The sequence below is a fragment of the Lissotriton vulgaris genome, unplaced genomic scaffold, assembly GCF_964263255.1.
Source record: "Lissotriton vulgaris unplaced genomic scaffold, aLisVul1.2 SCAFFOLD_3243, whole genome shotgun sequence".
NCBI classification, from domain to species: domain Eukaryota; kingdom Metazoa; phylum Chordata; class Amphibia; order Caudata; family Salamandridae; genus Lissotriton; species Lissotriton vulgaris.
Window position 1 is genome coordinate 180,686 of NW_028242589.1, and position 23,454 is coordinate 204,139.

The 23,454-nt window shown below is 48.2% G+C and overlaps 1 protein-coding gene across 1 annotated transcript in view; it reads left to right on the forward strand.

The window, feature by feature from the left end:
• The window catches only part of LOC147668900 (tetratricopeptide repeat protein 39A-like), a 95,029-nt gene that overhangs the window by 53,136 nt on the left and 18,439 nt on the right, over window positions 1–23,454 (forward strand). The window contains exons 7-9 of the mRNA XM_086948369.1: window positions 7,402–7,467; window positions 7,861–7,969; window positions 21,276–21,343. Coding sequence (XP_086804495.1) covers window positions 7,402–7,467; window positions 7,861–7,969; window positions 21,276–21,343 — 243 coding nt within the window. The remainder of the gene's footprint in view (window positions 1–7,401; window positions 7,468–7,860; window positions 7,970–21,275; window positions 21,344–23,454) is intronic.

Genomic DNA, 23,454 nt, shown 5'->3' on the forward strand with positions numbered 1-23,454 from the left:
CCTCGGACAGCTCGCGAAACTTCCGCGTCTGGTTCCGGAGGGCCAGGACGTAAGAGAACACATTGGGGGTTGTGCTCGGGGGGGCTGTCTCCCAGCCTTCCTTGACCAGGCTGAGGGGACCCCGGACGGGGTGCCCATAGAGCAGCTCGAAAGGGCTGAACCCCAAGGATTTCTGGGGAACCTCTCGGTATGCGAACAGGAGGCAGGGCAGGAGGACGTCCCACTTGTGTCGCAAGGGCTCCTCGAGACCCATGATCATCCCTTTCAGGGTGCGGTTGAACCGCTCAACCAGGCCGTTACCCTGGGGATGGTATTGGGTGGTGAACCTGTACGACACCCCACACTGTTGCCAAAGGGACTTCATGTACCGAGAAATAAAGTTTGTGCCTCGGTCGCTCACCACTTCCCGCGGGAATCCTACCCGGGAGAAGATCCCCATGAGGGCCCGGCCCACGACCGGGGCTGTCACGGTCCGGAGGGGGATGGCTTCGGGGTATCGGGTGGCGTGATCGACCAGAACCAAAATGAACCGGTGACCTAAGGAGGTCCGGGGGTCCAGAGGTCCGACGATGTCGATCCCCACCCTCTCAAAGGGGGTACTGACAACTGGAAAGGGCTGGAGGGGAGCCTTGCGCTTGCCTCCGCTTTTGCCGCTAGCCTGACACGTGGGGCAGGACTTACAGTGGTGTTCCACATCGGCCCGCATGTGGGGCCAGTAGAAATGGGTCACTAACCGCTGGAAGGTTTTATCTTGGTCCAGGTGTCCCGCCAGGGGCACATCGTGGGTCAGGTTGAGGAGGAGGCCGCGGAAACGTAGGGGTACCACCAGCACGCGGGCTGACCCTAGTTCGGCGGTCTTCTGTTCACTGTACAGTAGGCCGTTTTCCCAGTAAAGGTAATGGGAGCCAGACTGGTCTACAGCGGCCTGGGCTGCGGCCTGTCGCCGGAGCCCCTCAAGGGCAGGGCAGGAGGTCTGCTCTTGGCAGAACTCCTCTCGGGACGGTCCTCCTACTTGGCGCCACTGGGCCAACTCGGGGATATCTGCTAGGGTGGGGACTGGCTCGACGGCGGGTCTGAGGGGACCTTCGTCGGATTCGCTTCCTTCAGTGGAGGGCTGGTCGAGGACCGGGGGGTGCTCGCTCCCCTCGGGGACATCAGGGGCTGCACTGGGGAACTCTGACTCTTCGTTCCCGGGGTTGGACATTCTGGCGGTCATGGCTCGGGTGCTCACACAGGCCCATTGGGGCAGACCCAACATCTCTAAATGGGTCCTTCTTTCTACCTCTTTCCACTTGGAACTCTCTAGGTCATTCCCCAGGAGGCAGTCTACAGGCATGTCCGTGCGGACCGCTACCCGTAGATCGCCCGAAACTCCCTCCCACTCAAACGGGACCTGTGCTATCCTGCAGGTGCGGACGGAATTGTCAGCTGCTATCACTCTACAGGAGGTGTGGGGGATGATCATGGACTCAGGGACTAGCGTGTATCTAACAGACGTGATGCTGGCTCCTGTGTCCCTAAGGGCTCCTATGCTGCGCCCATTAACCTTAACTGTCTGGCGATACTTTTCTGTGTTGTCGGGCAGGTAATCTCCTGGGATCATCTCGCTATTCCCCAGGGAGGCTAAGACCATGGCTGCGGGCTCCCACTCCCCCTGTTCTTCTATTTCTTCCTCTTCTAGGGCCACTGAGGATATCTGTCTGGTGGAGGGGCCAGTGGGAGTGGATTTCTGGGTCATGGGACATCGGGGATCACCGGCATAGTGCCCGGGTTGCTGACACTTGTAGCAGGTGGAGCTGGGGCGGAGCCCCGGGGGTCCTGCGCTCGGGGCGGCTCTCGTCACGGGAGGAGAGCGTGGGGCCTGGTTTCTGGGGGGACTACGCTGGGGCCCTGACTGGGATCCTTGCTGTTTGCCTCGACCTCCCCCACCCCGCTGGCGGGAAGATCCTTGGTTGTTCCGTGGGGGGTCTCCCCCGGGCCCCTTCTGGACTCGGGTGGCCACCCAGCGATCGGCCTCAACAGCCAGTTTCCGTGGATTGGCGAGCTTGCTGTCCAGGAGATGCTGTCTTAGTTCTACAAAGCAATTGGCGGACAGGTGCTCATAAGCGACTAGGTCGACTAGGCCTTCGAAGGTGGTCACATTGCTGCCCTTGATCCACCCATCTAGGGCCCGGGTGTAGTAGTTCACATAGTCCACCCATGTGGTGCCAGGAATCTTCTTGCACTCCCTAAACCGCTGGCGATACATTTCTGGCGTTAGGCCGTAGCGGAATAAGAGAGCGTCTTTCATGTGGGGGTAGGCGTTCATGTGTGCTTTCGGTAGGTCCAGCAGGGTGTCTCTTCCCTCACTGAGGAAGCGGCTCCACAGGTCGGCCCCCCAGTCCTTCTCGGGGACCCGGTGGGCGGACATGGCAACCTCGTAGGCCTTGAACCACTGCTGGATGTCGTCCCCTTTGTAAAACTCCTTCACGACGTCTTTGGGGATGTGCATCTTCGTTTCTTTGGGGACCACCTGCTCTCCGAGTCCCGGTGATCCGGTTGCTTCTGCTCTGGCTTTCAACTCTAGTTCTTTGAGGCTGCGCTCGTGCTCGTGCTCGAGCTGGAGTTTCCGGCCTTCATGCTCCCTCTGGAGCTTCTTCTCCTCTAGCTCTCCCTGGAGCCGCAACTGTTCAACTGCCAACTTCTTCTCTGCAAGTTTGAGTTCGCCCTCCAATTTGAGGCACGCCAGTTCGAGTTCATGGCTTCGGTCACGTTCTTGGTCGGCCATCTCTTCCGATGACCGATCTCTCCCGGTTGCTGGGCTCCGGGTCGGCTGCTGGATTCTCTCACCGGCCGGTGTACCGGGTTCGGTCTGTGGCCTCCCTCCCTCGTCTTCGGTCGGGGGGAGAGGTGCTCCGGACTCTACCCAAGCGGTTAGCTCTTTCGGGAAATCTTCCTTAGTACTTAGTCCGGTACTCGGGATACTCAGTTCTCTGCAGAACTGCTTTAGCTCTCTATGGGTGTAGTCTTCCAAGAGGTCTTTATCGAATGTCGTTTTCACACCAGATTCTGTGGACGTCATTATTGCTCTTTCTTTCTCGTGCGTTTGCTGCGTGTGGGTTCAGGTAGTGTGTCAGTGGTACGATCTTCAGACGTAGGTTCGTATCGCGTCGCTGCCACCAATGTTGGAAGGCGGTGACCCCAGGGGTCAATATGACTCTCCTAACCACCCGAGACCTCCTCTCCCACAATTACTGCCGAGTCTTATCGAGGGGGAGTCCCCGCCAGGGAGGACTGATCGTACACACTGTCGATACACCACACTTACGAACGGACACCACACCGTGAATCTTTATCAAGTATGAACTTTATCAGTATAAGAATAAGGAGCAATACATAGCGATCGAGGGATCGCGAAAGTCTCGTACCAAGGGAACGGGGAAGCGGGACAGTCTTAGAGGGCCAGCTGGCACGCCACGCACCCTGCGCACAGTTCTCAATCCTCGAACTGGGGGGTACGGGGGCTGGCGATGGGACTTTCTGTCCTACTCACTTCTTATTCAAGATGGGCGTGAGGGTAGCGTCGATGGTCCAGCCGGACCAGAGAGTTCTTCAAGCCGCAACGAGGTCAGCAGGGCTTGGTCAGGAGTACTCCGTCGTACTCGTAGGCAGGTAGAGCCGCGACAGCGTCCGCAGGGCTCTGGATGGTAGCAAGTGTCTCTCGTTCTCAAGAGTGGGCCGCGACGAGGTCAGCAGGGCTCCGATGGTTCAGGTCTGTCTCTTCAAGAGGGAGCCGCGACAGCGTCAGCAGGGCTCCGATGGTTCAGGTCTTACTCTTCGAGAGGGAGCCGCGACAGCGTCAGCAGGGCTCCGATGGTTCGGGTCTTACTCTTCGAGAGGGAGCCGCGACAGCGTCAGCAGGGCTCCGATGGTTCAGTTCCGTAGATTCGAGGATGAGCCGCGACGACGTCAGCAGGGCTCGGTGGGTCAGAGTCTGTTCTCCTCAAGGTCAGCCGCGATCAGATCAGCAGGGCTTTCTTGTCCAGGATACAACTGCCGGCTAGATGGGAGGCAGGCTGTCTTATAGTGCAGGAGCTCTTTGATGTCCGGACCCTCAGAGGCAGGAGGCCGGAGGTCCGAGGGCCAGGCGCCTGATGGTCTGGGCGGCTGTGTCTTTGATGCTTTTGGACCATGCGTCCAGGGAATCCCAGACGTTCATCAAGGCCTGGAGCCAGCTCGCTAGGAAGCCAAAAGGTGCGATCGAAACCAGCCCCCAGGGATGGTTCGGAGGTGTGAGGACAACCAGTTCCTCTGGAGGGGGCCGGAGGTGTGATGGAAGCCTTGGTTTCGGGTACTTGGTGAGTCGTTCACCCCCTATGCGGGTCGGGGCGCGCCGGACGCGCACGCCCAGCTGCAGCCGGGAGCGGCCAGAGGCTGCCGAAAGGGAAGAAGGCGGCCGGCTGGCCGGGGGGGCCAAACATGGAGTCTGATGGTCACATACGTGGGTGCAGGCACGCGGTCTAGAGGTCGTTTTAGGTCCGATGTAGGAGTCCCGTGTATAGTCCGGGGTGGACGGAAATCAGTTCTGTCCGTCGTTCTGGGTTTATGGGGGTCAGCGAGGGCCACGCCACGAGGCCGGGTCCAACAGAGGGTCCATCTCTGTACAGACTTTGGATGGACAAATGTAACAGAGGACTCTTCCCCCACTCTCCAACAACAGATCTATCATTTCTCATGTTGAAATGTTGGGATGGACACCTGTAACTGTTTAACTGTCCATGCCTGTGTAATGGAAAATACCTTGTACTTGTACACAAAACTAATTTAAAAAAAAATAAAAAAATAAAAAAGAATCCTCTGAGATTGAAGTGCTTCTCCAACTTCAGCTTGTCCACTCCTAGATATATATTTTGGACTTGCATAACAGAAAACTGCTCTTGGATTCTACAAAAAATGAAGTAAGTGCACTGAGGGCCTGACATTCACCCACACCGTTGGTTGTGATCCATACTGTTTCTCCTGTCGCAGTAGTCATGAAATTTAGGGTGTTACCATTCGTCCATCCCGTGTCAGATCCTCGTGGCACCCTGAACACTGCCCACATTTGAAGCACTGTGTGGTGTGGGATTTTGGTACTTTTTAGAAGCCTCTTCTTATAGGCCTAGCTCCCTCAGACAGATACAACACTAACATGGCCTGGTTCAAAAATTGCATCTTCCTCTTTCTATGGAATTGCTCAATGTGCTGTGTTACAGGATGTGTTATGGGAAAGGATTTGTGTGAAACTCGTTCATCCTCGTGAGATATCTGCCTTCACTTCTCCCTGCATGTATGTGGTGTGCTGCAAGACGCACATGGTGTAAAAGTGACAGCATACCTCTCCGCCAATGTGCTACATAGATGGTCTTGTCATTTTTGCAGAACAAGATGGTGGTTCACTTGCATGGATGTATGACTCGGGTTTGAGGTTTGTTCCTTTAACGGTGTATGTAGAAACTTAAAGTCCAACTGCAGGACACCGTGGCAAGCCTGGCGACATGAGATGCAGAAGCACTTGAGGCTGACCCTTAGCTGGGCATCTTCGCATGGTGCCACTCTTTCTGAATGATCTTCAGCAAATCTGAGCAAGCTGAAGGCTCCCCGGGCATAATGTGCCGCAGAGCTAGGTACAGAAGCGGCAGCAACCGTATGGTGGGTTTAAGCAGAGGCATTGCCGCCTTTAGTAGAGCAGGTGCAGTGGCACAATGGCCCAGGATGTGTGAGGGACCACCTGCTCCCCAGTTGAGGATGCCTTGTACTACCTACGCTGGAGCAGGTCCCCATTTTATTGCTTCCATGGGGTCCTGTGGTATCCAAGCCTGTACCTGTGATAATCATGAAACTGTGTCAAATCGTGATAAATCACATTTATTCAATTTGAAGGATTACTGAACTGCAAACCCCACCGAAAATCCCACTGCAGAAGTCAGGGGAAGAACTTCAAAGTCACAATGGCACAGAGATGAAAACTGCAGCAAAAGGCATGAAAAGAATCCAAAGCGTAGCCATCTGACTTGTGCTTTATTGAGAATACTGTTAATTCCCATGTGGCATGCTATGCAAAGTACTGTCTCTGAAGCATACATGCTGTTGTCCTGGTGGATTAGGGGTGTTTTATGTGTTTTCTGTCTGAGGCGTGATTGCCTTGGAACGCGTGAGGTCAGGTTCTGGTGTGTGGATTGCAAGTGGGTGCTCGCACTTTGGTGGCGGGAAGACCTTTGGTTTCATTGGCTTGCCTGATGATCAGTGATGGAGAATGTTGTTCCAGAGGGAGCTCCTGGTACTGAGAGGGAGCATCCTCTTGGTGTGATTTTATTAAAAGGCAGTACTGTGAAGCTGGAGTGCCGATGATGAATGGAAGGAAAAGCAGGGGAGTTAACAGAGTAGTTACTATCAGTTAAATTTGGTCCCATTACCATGGAATACCTTGTGGACGATTCATAGGATGGAGGGTGAACACTGCCTGTAATTGGTTATCGAAGAAGGGTTGGAGCCTTCAACAATGATATCCCCATGTAGCTGAATAAACAAGAGGCCACCTGCTGAAATCACACCAAGCTTGGAGACCCTTTCCTAAATGCACCTATCTAGCCACCATGTGGAGTAGATTCCCGTTCCCAAACACTCAACTAAAATAGACATTTACACAATGTAATTTCCGTGTTTTCTTTTATTTTCTTCTCCATGGTAAAATAATTTTTCACCTGGAAAATACTCTTTCCCATGAAATATGAGAGCATTCCCTTCCATCCCCTTTCCCAAGCTGGAGTCTAATTTGTGCCTGCATTTCACAGCACTAGTGGTATATACTTTCTAAAACACACTGCTCGTGACTATCCCCAGACTGACACTACAACATCTAGACTGTGTCCTGCAGCAAATGTGGTCCTTAAGTTGCTCACTCCTTGTTTTTAGTACCTCGCCTGTTCGACTCAACTTGTTGGAAAGGCAGTCTGAGTTTTTTCTCTTTTGTGAAACCTCCACTCTGGGCTCTACTGCACATGTCCTTGCATGTTGGCCATGGGTGGGGGCAACTAAGGGCATCGTATAGTCTGATGGGTCTGTAGTGAAGCAAGCGATGAGGGTACACATCATGGGCCTCCGGTAAGTCCGTTGTGGACACCAGCGGGGTCTGTGTTTTTCAAGACCTGGGACTGCACAGGTTCAACCCTTGACCCTAGCATGGATATCTCGGACATGACTGGGAATCTGTATTGACCCGCTGCACCACCAGGTCCACACTTCACTTTTCCCAGGATTCCCCAGGTGCCAGAAGAGAAGTGAGCAGGACAGTCTCCTTTAAGACCCTCTTTCCAGAAGACTAGGTGTCTACTTGTTCCCTCTACTCACGCCTGAACATTTTCTTTTCTGTTTGTTCTGTAGACTCTGTCCCTTTTCCCTCCACGGATCCTCAAGCTCCTCGAGTTTGCTGGGTTTGCCGGAGACAAGGTAAGACCATGACATGGTATAAAGCCGTCTGTCTCCTGCCTGTTCGCTGTGTGCGTGCCAGACCTTCTCAACTGGCACCATAAACCTTTTCCCAGTTCCTCTTGTGTTCTTTTGAACTGTTCTTTCTAGATCTGGTTTCCTTCTATGTTGTTTTCACTTAATGCCTAAGTTTCCGACTAGTCTCTGTGTACGCATTCCCTCTTATTGCGACCGTCACTCTCACTTTCTTTGCTTGCCGCTTTTTGTCCTGTCCATTCTGTCCCTCCATTCACACTTGAGGTCTCACTCTCTTTTTTGCCTCCTCACCTCTGTCAGCCTCTCTTACCTGCACATCAGGCGCACCTGCAGCCTCCCACCTCTCACGCCCCTGCTCTTGGTTTCCCCTGCCTCCAGGAATATGGCCTGTCTCGTCTGCACGAAGGAGCCTCCTCCTCCAACCTGCGGTCTCTGCTCTGCGTGATGCTTCTCTTGTGCTACTACACCTTCCTCACTTTCATACTTGGTAAGCACCTGAGGGAAAAGGTGAGACTCCATCTACCGCATACAGAAGTAGAGGTGGGCGAGCCAACAAGTTAACAGTGAGAGCCAGCTCTTAGAGCATGAGCCGGTCCCTGAAAATGTTTGCTATGTAAATCCTAGAACAAACATCATATACATATAAAACATGATAAAGGCTCTTCAAAATTAAAAAAGTGTATTTATTAAAAGGTGGAAGCTTTGAAATGAATATGTCACATTATACTACTACACTGACAAGTACTTATTGAAAGTGATAGTTGTTAAACATGAACCATTAGTAAACTAAGAGGCACGCCAATTATCATGTAAACCAAGTACATGGCCCAGATCATTATGGAGCAACATTATTAGTCCATTAAATCGAACACGAAAGGTTTTGAACAACTGGTATTCTGAACTCAAATATTTGAAAGTGCTTTCTTATTTCATAATGAAGAAAAAATAATTTTGGTGAAGGAAATATTTGGCTAAGGGATCGCATAATTTAAGCCACGATTTATCCAATTTTTCTTGTTTTAGTTGGTGCAAATCATTCACTAAATTGGTATCTATTTGTCTTCCCTTCTTTTTTATCTTAATGCTTTGTTTGGACATCTTTTTGCATTTTTTGTAGCGTTTATATAGTACAAACTTGACCGAAGGTATTGAATCGCTTTACCTGAACACCAGTTACATTACACAAGGTCACAGTAATTTATTAAAGGCTTGGGGGAGAGTAAGTGATTGTCACAGAATCACAGGATGTTGAGCCGACGCCCAGACTCGAACTTGGTTCCCCCATTTCCAAGGTGGGCAGCTCTGGCTGTAATGCCACATCCTGGGTAGATTGAGTTATAACAGGCAGAAGCCACTCAAAAGCTTGGTTCGTTATGGGCTCGAGATTCCAACAGAACCTCGAGCTAAGCCCACAGAGGCTTCCCGCTTGAGCCTGACTTAATCTTTCAGTGGCTCGCCAATCTCCATGCAGGGTGGGGTTATGACGTATGGGGGCAACAGTCACCAGTATTGACAAGGCCGCTTGCGTTGGCTTTTGTATAGTGAAGGAAGCAGTGATCACAAGCCTCCCTTACAGAACAGGTATATCATGGTCGGTGACCGCTCAGGATTCCCCACGTACACAGAACAGGTAGAGTAAAGGCAGCCGTCCATAGTCCATGCAGCTTTTAACACATACACAGAAATGGCGTAATGCAAGGAAGAGCTGTGCATAGCATTAGAACTCCCTTCTCTTGTACAGGCATGTGGAGACTAAGTCATACAATCGACCCACACCCCCTGTATCCCCGGCACATACTCTACAGCCAGAGTAGCAGTGCAGAATATAAAGAATATGGCTAATGTCTTCATAAGCTTCCCTTACAGGCTGAACAAGTGTGTGATGCCCTCACACTCAGATGTTCACTATAGATAGTTGCAGCGGAAGCTTCCCCCACACCCTGAACACATATCTAGGAGCAGTTCAAAACACATACAAAAGTGCACATATGCAAACTCACACCACCCCATGTGTAGCACAAATAACCACAATGCAAGTATCTTTCACAGACATAGAACAGGGACACATGGTGCTCTAGTGAAACAAGTGATTGGACTGGTGGTGAAAAGAAGAGCCAAGTTTGGTGCTACCAGGTCATAAAACGGCCCTGGACTGACACATTCTGATTATCCCAATCTCATTATTTGGTTCCAAGTCACTTTTATATTCTTGGAAAATCACATTAGAAGTTGTCCAAGCCACTGAGAGCTCATGCCAGATACCTGGCTCTGGCTCAGCTCAAGGTCCTCTTGGAACCTCAAACCTAAAATGAGCCAAGTTTTCACCAAGGGTGAAGTTGCCTTTTGACTACAGCAGCTAACTAAGTAAGCTAAGAAACTAGGTTTGAATCCCGCATCAGCTCATGATTCTGTGACTCTTGGCAACCCTCCCTGTGCAGTAAAAAAAAGTGTAACCTAGTCAGTGTCTGTTGTAAGGTACTCTTATCTGTTTGGGCAAGGTTTGCGCTATGAATGTATGTATGTGGTATTTGTACGGTGTGAACCTAGTCAAAAGGCAGCGGAGTGGTGTGCATGGTCAATGACCAACATAAAGTCAACAAGTAAGAGGAGCTGGGCTGAGGATGGTTAAAGCATTGTGACGTAGTGTTCTTTAAAGAGGTGAGTCTTCAGTTCTTTCTAAACTGGAGCAGTGTTGAGGCAGTCCAGATGGGCACAAGGATGTTGTTCCAGATCCTGGGTGCATAGTGGGCAAAGCCCTTCTGTCTTGTTTTGTATTTTACACTTATAAGTCTGTAATCTGATGGTATCCTTACTGGAGGGGTGTTAAGATACATGAGAGGTGCTGAGCTTGTCTGCAAGATAACTGGGGGTGCTGGTACCTTTGTAATGATGCAGCTTGTTTTAAAAAGGGGAGCTAATAAAGTTCAAGCAGGATTTGAGTGATGCCATCATATTTCTTCAGGCCCTGGATGAGATGTGCTGTAGCATGGTGGATGCCCCTAAGGGGTACCAGTGTAGCATCTGGAGGACTTGGAGTTTGGCATTACCCCTACCTAGATGCAAGTTCAAGGGCATGAAAAGCAGTGCTTATGATGGTTGGATTGTCAACTGTGTCAAAGGCAGCTGAGAGGTCCATCAATTTCAGGAGGTATCGGTCATCCTCATCTGTGGTCAAGAGGGCATTGTCTATTATGTTTAAGGTAGTGGTCTCCATGCTGCAGGGTTATCTGAGGCCAAACTGGTAGTCATACATAAGATGGTTTTTAATGATGTTGCTGATGAATGATAGGCGTGTAATGGGCCTGTAGTTAGTGAGGTCCTCAGTGTCTAGTGTACATTTCTTTGAGTGGGAGGATCTGGCCTGTCTTCAGAGCTTCTCAGAAGATACCTTCACTGAGGGGCGAATTGACAATTGTAAGCAGGGGTAAGAGAGCATCTTCAGAGAGAGTTTTTAGGAAGAACAATAGTAGGACATAATCGTCGAGGAAGTTGAGTATGTCATCATGATCAGGAAGAGATATGACATTGAAGGCTTACCACTGCAGAATTCTATGAGAAGGGATAGGTGTAAGAATTGAAGCATGCTTTGTTGTCTCCGATATGCTGTTGGATCTTCATAATATTTCACAAAAGAAGTTGATGTCATTGCAGTTTTCTGTGGAACAAGGAATATGTGGGTCCCGCAAGGGGTTGATGAAGTGCTTCATTGTGTTGAACAGTGGTCTTCTTCTGTTGGTGGCTTTATTGATGTTGTTGGTGTAGCACTTTGCTTTGGCTGATGTGATGAGCTCTCTGCGTGTTGAGCAAAGGAACTTCAGTATCAAGAAGTCCTTGGGAGTTCTGTTTCTCTTCCATTTTCCTTCCTGTCTGAAGAACTTGTTGACAATAAACAATCCATCCACAGAATACCAGGGTGCTGAAGGATTTGACTTTGTGTGTTGTTATTGGGGCGTGAATGTTCAAATAGCTTACTAAAAAAGTTGTTGAAGTTCTTTAAAAGGTTTTTGGCATTAGACATGGAGTTGATAGGGTGAGAGTTGATTTCAAGCATTAGGTAGTCCATGGAGAAGTTTTTGAAGGATCTGAATGTTTGGTTTTCTGCTTTTTGTTGACCTTAATTTCTTGGTAGGACCTCAAGCAAGAAGACAGGAATGGTAGAGTGTTTGGTCCAGTGTCTGGGTGTGGCTGGTTTGCATTGGATTGTTGGTGATATTGAGAAGTCAAAGAAGTGGCTTTTAGAATGTGTTGTATGTGTCATATGCTGTACGACATTGAGTTTATCAATGAGGTTGAGAGGGGTGTCTCTTTTTTAAAGATTGAGTTGTCTGGGAAGTTTGAAATCACCCAAGAGGATAGTGTGGGCATGTTGGATGGACAAGGTGGTGAGGAGATCTGAGGATTTTTCCATGAAGCCCTTGTACCGCTTGTAGATGAAATTGAAGTTGGCAGTTTAAGTTGCAGAGAGAAATCGAATGGCAGCAGATCCATGGAGTTGAGTGTTACTTGCTTAGCTCTGGTGCAGAACCAGGAGGACTCATAGATGACAGCAAGGCCTCCTTCCTTCATATGTGTGTGGTCCACCTGATGGATGCTGTGGCCTGTAGAAAGAAAGACGCCAAGAATGTGTGAAACCATGTTTCTTTGATGAAGAGGGTGTGAAGCTTGTGATATGTGATTGGGTATGCTAGGGTTAGTATGTGGAGCACTACAGTGTGATCGTTGCTGAGCATGAGTTGGAATGTATGTTCTGTAGTCTAAGGGTGATTGGTAGTTAGTGGATGTGTACAGGGTTGGGTCTCTGTGTTTTGCGAAAGCTATATGAGAGTCTTGGCCTCTACATCTGGACGTGATTGCAGTGAGTTCCAGAATGGGCACTGGGTGACACACATGATTATATATTACCTTGCACATTTTAGTGGAACAAGGTCTCTGGTCCATGGCCCTTCCTGGCCCTTATAGGCTCAAAAGGAAACTTTTTACCTTTATTTTTATCATTTTCACAATAAGGACAATCATACAGGGGTATTTCGGCTTGTGCTCCATACAAGGTGATAAAGAAGAAAGAGCATGAGATAATACAGCAATAAGTCAAGCGATCACCAAGTATTAAGATCAGGACAGAAAAGCATTAACATATATCAGAGCAATCATGGTGACATATATCGTAGTCCAGGGCAGAAAACATTCAATGATATACCTCAGAAGGGTAGCGTGGCATATTAATCCAGAAATATCAAAAGCAGGGAGTAACCCATGGATGTACAGAGTTTAAAAAACATGGCTGCAGTAGAATCTAGAATAACAGGCATCATGTTCTATTAGTGCATTTAAGCTTCCAGATCCCCACCGCCATTACAACGTATCTCATCGCATGCAGAGTCTCCGTCCTTCTCGCCACGAGAGATGAGATAGGTGGTCAGAGGTCCCCATATGTCTTTCGATCTGCTGGATAGTGGCTGTGTTTCAGCAAAAATAGCAGTCTGTTCTTGGAAATATATGACATCATTAAGCCAGTTCTTGAATTTCGGGGCCCTTCCCCGTCCCCACCGACATGCCACCCTCCTCTTTGCCAGCAAGAGGGCCATATCAAGAAATTTTCTATAAGACCTAGGTATAGGCAGTGTATATCCAACCAACATCAATAGGGGATTAGCATCCAAGGTTTCTCCCACCATGGCTTCCAGGGCCTCATGTACTTGCTGCCAATAATCCCTAACACCAGGGCATTCCCAAGACAAATGAAGAAAACCAGCACCTTCCGCATGACAGCGCTCACATCTATTGTCAACAGACAAGTGAAATCTGAATATTTTCAGTGGTGTATAGTACAATCTCTGTAGAAACCTTTAATGGATAATATTGAGTCTACAGCTAGCAGATATTCTAGCCGTAATGTTACAACAGTAAAACCACTGCTCATCGGTGATCTCAAGTGCCAAGTCTTCCCCCCCAATGTAATCGGGCAGACCCTTTAAATCCCTGTCGCTGTGTCCTAACATGCCCATATATGCCCGATACCAGGTGCGAGCAATCCTGTGATCCCAACATAAAATGCAACGGAGCTAGGTTAGCAGGTTCCTGAGGGTATTCCGGCAGAATCTCCTCCCTCCCCTGACGCAGCCCTATGTAATAAAAAATATCAAGGGGAGTAGGTCGGTGGTTTTTGAAAAACAAATCCATTGTATTGAATTGACCATCAGCAAAAAGGTCACCCCACTTTTGCACGTTAAGTCGTTGGCACAGCAATTGAAAACCTTTCTCCCGAAGCAGCGCCAGTTTAGGATGGTAAGTTAAGGGCATCCTTGCCTAATAGAGTAAGGGACAGCGCAATATTTTTGCTATACGTCGCCACGCATCTATTGTGCATGTGACAGTCATGAATGGTGGTTCTATGGCCGTAACAGGGGCCTGTATAAGGCCGCTCAGGGGAAGAGGATTTGCCACCCAATCTTCCGCTGCCAGCTGAGGCATACAGGGTTTGGGTATCATCCAATAGTAGGCGTAGTGCGCTTGGGCACTCATATAGTAAGCTTCGAAATCAGGAAGGTCAAACCCCCTTTGTCATATGGTTGTGCTAGTACCGACCACCGAAGCCTCAGCTGGTTACCTCCCCAGAACATTCGGATAAATTCAGTTCTTAATGTTTTGACAAAAAAGGCACCAGGGTAGTAGGGAATGTTTTAAAAAAGATATAAAAAACGGGGTAACATCACCATTTTAATGAGGGAGGCCCTGCCCGCCATAGATAAGGGGAGGGAGAGCCATCTATCGATAGTGGTGGTCAATTTGGTGATAGCAACACCATAATTAGGCCGAAGTGTCTCCTCTATCTCTGGAAACCTGTATTCCCAAGTATCGGAGATCTGAGTGGCACCATTCTAATGGAAAGTCTAGGGAAAATTCTGACACTGCATCAGTGAGAGGGTAGAACTGCGACTTATTCCAATTTATCTGTACCCCCCGACAATCTGCCAAAGACGACGAACTCTCGCAACAAGGGATTTAAGTTGTGTAGTGGGTCAGTAACAAATAACGTCATGTCATCAGCGTACAGCGACACAGCAATCTGACCCTGGAAGCAGCGAAAAATGCGCCACTTGGGTGTAGCTGACGGAGACAACAGGCAAGCTACTCTATGGCGATCGCGAATAGGAGGGGGGAAAGTGGACACCCCTGCCTAGTTCCGCGTGTAATATCAATCGAGGCTGGTAAATGGCCATTGATAAGTATTTTTGCAGTTGGCTGTGTGTATAACAGTTGAACCCAGGAGATGAACAGCCTAGGGAATCCCATGCACTGCAACACAGCAAAAAGATAATTCCATTCAACCGAATCGAACGCCTTGGAGGCATCAAGGAAAATTGCCGCTACGGGGAAATCAGGGCCACTGTCCGAATCAATGAGAACAAGGTCCGCAGGTTGTGGGTGGTGGATCACCCGGGGACAAATCCAGATTGATCTGGCAGTATGAGTTTGGTCATCAAGAGGGACAGGCGAGTGACCAGCACCTTGGCTAGAATCTTTACATCACAATTTATCAGGGATAATGGGCGATAAGCATCACAAGATTTTGGATTTTTACCTGGTTTTAAGAGGGACGTGATCATGACTTCCTGCATCAAGCGTGGCAGAACTCCCACTTCCAGGGACTCCTCAAATACTTCATGAAGAACAGGAGCCATGATATTGATATATGTCTTGTAAAACTCCGCTGGGAGTCCATCCAACCCTGGAGCCTTTCCATTCTTTAGGGACATTATTGCTTCTCTAATTTCGTCTACTTCGAAAGGTGCGCTCAAGAAGGTCCAATGGACATCGCTGAGCCAGCATAGGGCAACATCACCAAGGAAATCGTCAAACTGCACATCCCTTGAGTTGTTGGTGGTATATAATGCAGTATAGTGTAACACAAAAGCATTTAATATTCCCTCATTGTCCCTAACTGCCTGCCCCTCCGAGTTATTGACTTCAAGAATAGTGTTAGTAAAGTGTGGGTTGCGGGTTAGGACTGCAAGTGCCCTTCCAGGTCTGTCACCCTCACCGTATTTTCTTGCCGACCAGTGCCTACCCCTGAACTTGGCTTCTCTCGCGGCCTCCTCTTCGTTTTGCGTCAGCATAGTCCGGAATTCGGCGTGTGTCTGTGTCACTTCACTCCCCGCCATCCGATTCTCTAGCTCCTTCATTTCGCGGTCAAGGGTACGTATCGTTCGTTGTATATCCCGCAGAACCCCAAAGCTTTTCGATATACTGTAACCTCGGACCGTCACTTTGAAGGCTTCCTAAATGACCTCGACATTGTCGACTGAGCCCTTATTTCGAGGGAAAGAATCAGCAATTTCCTCTCCAAGCTCCATCTTAAATACCTCATCCAGTAAGGAGAAGTGTGGCTCACTGGTTAGAGCAGGCAGACCCTGAAGCAGAGGTCAGACCCGGGACCAGGGTTCAATACCCGATGCGGCAGGGTCTTGAGCTCAAATGTCCATGGACTTGATAATTCTCGCTTCGGTGCCTGACCTAATCATGGGTTCACACTCTGCAACTCTGGGCATTAAGCTTGCTTAATCTCCACAACGGCCCCCCTGCGGCGGGATGCCTGGCTTTCACCCTGGGGATGCCCTGTAGGGGCTATCTCACAGGGAAAAGCCAGGACGGGTTCCCAAGGCAAGCGCGGAGATATCCCTTCGGGGGTCGATTCAGGCGCTATATAAGAAACATAATAATAATAATAATAATAATAATAAGAAGGCCGCAGGTTGCAACCTCATTGCGGTCTGGGGCTATCCCACCCCGGCATATGCAGGTGAATCATGACCGGGCTGTGGTCAGAGTTTGTTCTGGGCAAGTGTGCTGCTCGGTCCAAGCCCGCAAGGAGCCCCCTGGTCAACAAATAATAATCCAGTCAGGCCCATGTGCCTGTCGACGATGTATAGTGAGTACCTTCCTGACTAATTGGATAGAGATCGCCATCCATCTGTCAGGTCCCCTTCCTCCATTATCCCCATCAAAGCCTCCCTAGCTCTAGTCTTATAAATTGCGACCCCATCTGCCCTATCTTGTGTAGGTATCAGTGCAACATTGAAATCTCCCCCCATATGATGTGTAGGGAGCCTATATCTACAATCTTACCCCAAAGCGCCGTGAAAAATGTAGGTGTATCAACATTGGGGGCATAGCAGTTTACCAGGGTGACCGTGTCCCTCCCAAGCCGTCCCCATAAATGACATATCGACCAGCTGGATCAAGGACCTTCCCCAGAACTACAAACGGCACTGTACGCTTAATCAGGATAGCAGTACCCCTAGCATAAGTGGAATAAGAAGAGAAGGAACGAGTATTCGCCCATCTACTGGCAAATTGCGTGTGGGTGTGTGGAGCCAAGTGCGTCTCCTGCAACATAGCGATATGAACCTGATGGCGCTCCAGATATGCGATGACATTCCGGCCCTTCCGAGCATCATTAAGGCCCCTGATATTCCAGGACATAAACCTCAACTGAAAGTCTTTCCCTGTCCCTGCCATTCCTCGGGATATGATATACTTCTGTGGTGTGCTGTATATGCAGTGCTATGTTTACCTCTCCAACGAATAATCAGACCCCTATTTGGAACACTCATCCTCCCCACCCCCTCTGTAAACAAAGAACATCCTGTAGTAGTACTTCCCCCCCTCCCACTGCTGCACACCAATCATGCCAGCAACAAACCTTCCCCCCCTCCCCCTATAAACAGAAGTAACCAGAGATCAAAAGGGGTATTCCCATTGGGGTAACCATCTAGATGGCACACGGCAACCCTGCTGGTACTGAGGGAATCGGCAGGTCGTAGCGATTCCCAATGTCAACAGGGGTGTCCGGCATACTATGAGTACACCAGCCGCGATCCCCTCAATTATACAAGTTTTCGTATGCAAAGATACAACTGCGTAAGTCAACAGACATCATAACAAGTATACATTACAGTCTTGGAGCTTCCAGGAATCTCTCAGCCAGCACCGCAGCGGTGGGATCACCGAAGCATCGAGAGAGTAGGGGTCTGTGGTAACATACCAGACCGCTCTCACTCCACTCCAGACAGCGACTCCTCATCAATCTCGTCAGCATCAGTCTGGGCATTCTTACGTTTCTTTAGCGATTTTAGGACATTGTCAACCGACTGCGACGTGGTGTGGAAGGTTTGTGTCCCCTGGTGTGTGATGCGCAGCTGTACCGGGTATAGGAGAGCCTTTAATCCACTTGTTCCTGGCGTAGCTTCTGCTTCACAGTAGTACATTTTCGACGCTCCTCCTGCACCCGAGCAGTAAAGTCCGGGAAGATGGTGAATGAGACGCCTTCATAGTTGAGTTGCTTCTTCTCCCGCGCCACTCGGAGGACCACGTCGCGGTCTCGATAGTTAAGCAGTCGCGCTATGATGGGTCTTGGAGTCATCCCAGGCTGTGGTCTCGGGCCCAGGGAACGATGTGCTCGTTAAACTATGAATTGAGCCGAGAGAGCACCTTCGTCGGTTATCGCCTTCAACAGCCTCTCGACATATTGTTCTAGGCGCCCCGTATTGGTGCTTTCGGGAATACCTAAGATTCTGACGTTATTTCTTCTGCTGCGTGCTTCGATGTCCTCGTTCTTGGCGTCAATTATGCACATTAGTTTGTCCATTTGTGTGACTGCTTTTTTCAGCTGCTCAGTGACGTCCTCCGAGTCAGAAATGCGCTACTCCACCTCCTTGAGTCGACCCTCATGAGTATCCAGCTTATGCGCAATACTGTCCATACGAGTCTTGAGCGTATCTACCTTGTCCGCTATAGTTGCGAAACCTTGTCGCATTTCTGTAAGGATGGTACGCAGTTCAGAATCCGGGCATTGAGATGATGCACCTGCCGTCTCCTCAGCCTGCTCCTCTCCAACCTCAGGTGGCTTCTTGGACGTTTTTTTATTGTCGAAGGTGATGCGAGGTTGCCTGGGGTCCGGTCTTCCCATTTCGCCCCGTGTGAATAGCGCCTACCACTGCCCGATGTATGTGCGTCCAGTGCACCCTCCCGAAACAGCAGAACTTATGGAAGTGGGTGGCCAGGGAGGATGTGTTGATTGCAAAGGGGTACTGCAATAAGTAGGCGGTATAGGGCTGTGCAGGAGGGCCTCCGAGAAGTGTAGCCAGTTTCACAGGGGAAGTAGCAGCAGGTACGCCAGTAGGACTACCAGAGCGTCAGACCCCCAATCGGATGAGTAGAGAGGGCAAAGTCCAGCGTCGACAGCCCGAAGCTATGTGGCACATTAACAAGGGTTCTCTTGCCTCCAGCTTTATGGCAAAGGATCGGTAATATGAGTAGTCCGTTGCTCCTCAGTGCATCCAGCAATGAGTTTTGCCGGTTCAGGGTAAAAAAAGGTGAGCAGGTGCATTGAGCGAACTTTAATCGTCCAGGAATACGGGACAGCAGACCTCACGCTCTTCTCAGGCCATCCCGGCAGCCGCCGCCATTTTGCGATAGTCTCAGAGGAAATGGCCCATTAGCGCAGTACAGTAAAGTAATATCTCAAGTGTTATCAGTGCCCGCACCGCATCCCTGCCAATACGATAGTCTCCAAAGATAATAGTAGCCGCCAAGGATCCGTCCGGCAGCATACAGAAGTCAAGAACACAGAAGTACACAGCACAGTCGCAGCCTGTATAGCGCCCGGCCGGCAATGGGGTTTGGCGATAGTACTCAGCAGTGTTATCATGCAACAATTAGTGTCGCTATCCAGCGAAGGCCTGTAGCGTATGCAGGGACACCGTAAACACTTCTGTAGGGGCGATATTCTGACCTTCCGACAGATTGTTAGCACTGAGTCGCTGTCATCGCCGCCATTTTGTCGCCGCAGCCCACCTCCAGAGCGAGACAGCAACTCCTTACTTGTGATCTGATGTAAGGCAGCGAGTTCTCAGCCAGGGCCGTCGGCGTGTTTATCTGCTTCCCGCAACTGTCTCTGCGAGCAATCAGGCAAATCCGATCAGTCTTTCAGCCCGCTTTGGGTGCGCGGCCCGTTCACCTCATGAAAGCCTCGGCTCCCGCGTTGTCTCAGACGCCGTTGCCAGGCACCACCTTCTGTGCCAGCTAGATCCGCACCACTAGTCGAGTGGCTGAAACCTAGCTCGCGTCTCGTTTCTCTCACCAAATCTGCAGCGCGAAGATATCTCAGGACATTCAGCCAGGTATATCACGCCGTTTCACATGCCCATAGGGTCATTTAGCCCAGCATAATTGTAGGATCATTAGCCGGACAGCGGGAGCCTCAGAAAGCCGCGGCCAGTCCGCTCGTGCGGCACCTAGCGCCCCGGCTCAAAAGGCAACCTTGACTGTGTCTGCCTTTCATGGGAACGCCCAGGCAAGGGGACAACCTTGAGACTTGACTAAAGTAGGCAAAAGACTGGAAGTAATGTCACCTCCTGTGCAGTTGAATGATGAGAAATTAAGTGGTGGCCCTTCTTGTGCAGATGAATGAAGGGAACTGAAGTCCTCTTGCTTGGTTTCTTCTTTTAAATACTTTTTTTAAAGATGGCTTTGGTGGGAAATCAGTGATGTCACTTCCTGTGCAGATGGATGATGGGAAATCCAGTGATGTCACTTCCTGTGCAGATGGATGTTGGGAAATACTGCGGTGTGTCTTCCTGTGCAGATGGATGACAGAGAAAAAAATGTCAACCTCACAAAATAAAATATGGATTGTGCCTGCAACTCATGTTCTAAATGTTATCCTCCAAGAATTAAGGGCACAGCATTACCCTTTGATGTTATAGAGATATTCATCTAGTGGCTAATTTGCACAGCGTGAAACTGGGAAACATTGGATCAAACCCAGCTTACCTCTTTGACCAAGCAGAGTGATTTTATGCAAACACTTTATTTCACTGAGCCTCCATTTTGGTCACTATCACATATGAGGCCACCTTCAAATGTGAAGTTAGGGTGTGCAGTATTGAAAAATCTCACTTGTGTTTGATTTAATAGCCCATAATGTTGCTCCATCTATAATAAGAGTCTAGGCCAAATATAGGGGGCATATGACACTTGACTTGACTCCTAATCTACTAATTGCATTGTCATCGGGGTCGTGGCAGAAATATTTCTAAGTTTTTGTTTAAAACTATAACTTGTTATAAATACTTATCAAATAATCTGACAAATTAAGGTGTGTGTTAAAAAAGCACTTAAAAATCTTTGTTGCATGATTTACATACCAAAAAGTTTAAAGGATCTGCTCTTCTAAGGGCTCTTAGAGCCAGAGCCGCTCCTTTGCTCGGATCTGGCTCGACTCTCCTTGTTATTTTACAGCTCGCTCACCTCTGTGTACAATAGAGATGTTGTTTTGACGTAACGTAATGTACTCAATTGTCAATGTTACCAAATTGAACATTAATTGTTACAGAACTCTGGTTTTCTGTGTGACGTTACCTAAATAGGGAATTTCCTATGCATTTCATTTAAAATGACACTACCGTAAAATACATTAGATTTTTTTATTGCATTATGTTTGTTGCACAAACATCACTATATCTGACCAGTAATACTGCCAATATGCAGATGAACGTGAGCAATGAGCTTTGAAAAATGATTTATTTTTCAAACCATCTGCACTGATCAGTGTTCTCTTTTTGTACAAATACTCTTCTTCGTACCACCACTTAGCCTCAACTTGACTCTCTTTCTTCTCCTCCTTCACGCCCCCCTCCTTTTTGTTTTGCGTATGGAAATTTCCTGCTTTGACAAATGCCTGTCCTTGTCAACATTGATGTAATTTTAAATGTCTTCTGGTGTTCTCACAGGAACCGGAGAAGAAAGCCAGTCTGAGGCGCAAGCATTGCTCAAACCATACCTCACCCGCTACCCAACGGTAAGGCAGCAGGAAGGCATTACTTAAAGGGGTCTCTGTAGCTACAGAGGTATGTTAGCCAATCGGGTTTGGGAGATAGCAAGTGGTATCGTTTTTGGTTTAAGGTAAACAGTTTTTTTTTTCTCCTGGAATTTGTGGTCATGGATTATTGTAGAACATCACTTTGTGAATTTTGCTGATGGAGCTGGGGAATCTGAGGAACTAAAGTACCTTGATGTAGGATTGCCACCATTCCTTGGTTGTTACGCACAGAACGCTCCAGATTGCTTACCACTTTATATTTGAAATTCGTAGTCTAACAAATTAACCAACTTTTATTTTTTTTTACCTTAAGCAGGGGTTTGTTACTCATTGGAGTGACTGTGCATGTTTTGTTTACGGGGCAGAATTTCGAAATGATGAGGTGGTATTGCCGTCGGGGTGATGGGGATGTGTGTGCATGAGTGAATATTAATAGCAGGGATTTCAGAAATTACTTTTTTAACTTCTTACAAATGTCCTCATGAATGATAAATTCTAACAGCATTCTAAATTGTCTTTTCATTTTCAAAACTAATACAATTTTCTGGTCTCTTAGACTGATATTAAAATTGTAAATATGGGTTCAACAAATTTCTTACATTTCAAAATTGTACGTTGTATACTACACGATCAATAGTTAATTGGCAAAATAATATATTTTTGAAGTTGCATTGTCAGCGTTCCAAATTTACTAATATTTCTTGGTTTCTTTTAAATGTTCCCATTTGGTGACAGCAGCTTCCAGTACACTCCTGGCTTTAGTCAGACATGGGAGGGTTACAATTGGTTTGCTTACAGCGACATTGACGCTATTTCCTTTCTTGACTCCTTAAAAAGGACCAATTACATTTGCAGTACAGATTTTGTCTTATTTACTGTCACCCTGAATGGTAACTGTTGGCAATGCATTTAATTGATAACATTCGTTGTTATAGATATTTGTTCCTGTTCATTGAGGATTTTAGTCCATTTACATTGATGATCATCATCCCAAATTCTGTGACACAAAATCCTCTGATTTGTTTTATTTTGTAAATGGTAATGGCAGTAAGTTCACAAAGTGCCGGTGATCTATATTTTATAGGTATTTTGACTTGAGAAATGCTTTCTTGGAGCGAAAGTTCATGGATTCCCTATGAGCATGATATCTCGTCCTTTTTTCCCCTTCTTTTTAAGTCCCAATACATTTTATTCAGGTAGTACAATGCCAAGGTGAACATTATTACCGGAGACCAATCAAACCATTGATTATTATATTGGTGCTCCATATGGCTTACAAATATGTGAAAAAAATACTCCATAAGAGAACAAATTAAATAATGTGAAGGGCAAGGTGAAAACTAGAGAGGTAAAGACTAGGAAAGAAATATAGAAACTTAGAAAACTGGTTAACGGGAAAAATGTTATTGTATAGGTATGTATATTTGGGTTACGACCTCTGACTAGGCATTGGAGCCCTTTTTCCACGAGTAGCATGGTACTCTGGAACCCAAGATTAGTAGGGTAAACCTGGGCTCCATCCAACCCTCATTTCACCAATAGCCAACAGGCCCAGCCACCACACCTCACAAACAAGTCAGGTCCTCTGTGAACCAGAACACAAGCAACCCAGGACTGGTTTTGCCCTAATTTATAGGCTTATCATCCATGTACAGCTTGGTTCCAGTGACAGTGTGCACAGGACCCACATCTGGACATACCCATCCCACTTAGGGTGACACACTAAAGTATACAAACAGTGATGGATGGAATGCTTGAATTAATCTTAGCCAAAGGTAATTACTTGGGCCACATCCCCATCCATTGTTATTTTGCACAGCATGCCACCTCAGTTTTTGACCCTGCTATCTGCAAATCAGTCTTGACCCTGATCCAATGAGAATATTTCCATCCGTACTGCGAAGCAGGTCCTTCCTGAACCATAAGACAAGCAAACCAGGACCGGTTTCGCCGGGAGGACTTAGTTTGGCAGTTCCGGCTAAACTGTTCTTTTTGGAGTTCACTGATTTTTTTTTTTTTTAGACATCTCAACCATGTCAACATTTCTGAGGGTTGCCATTACAATGGCACAATGTAAGTGGTAAGCAAGA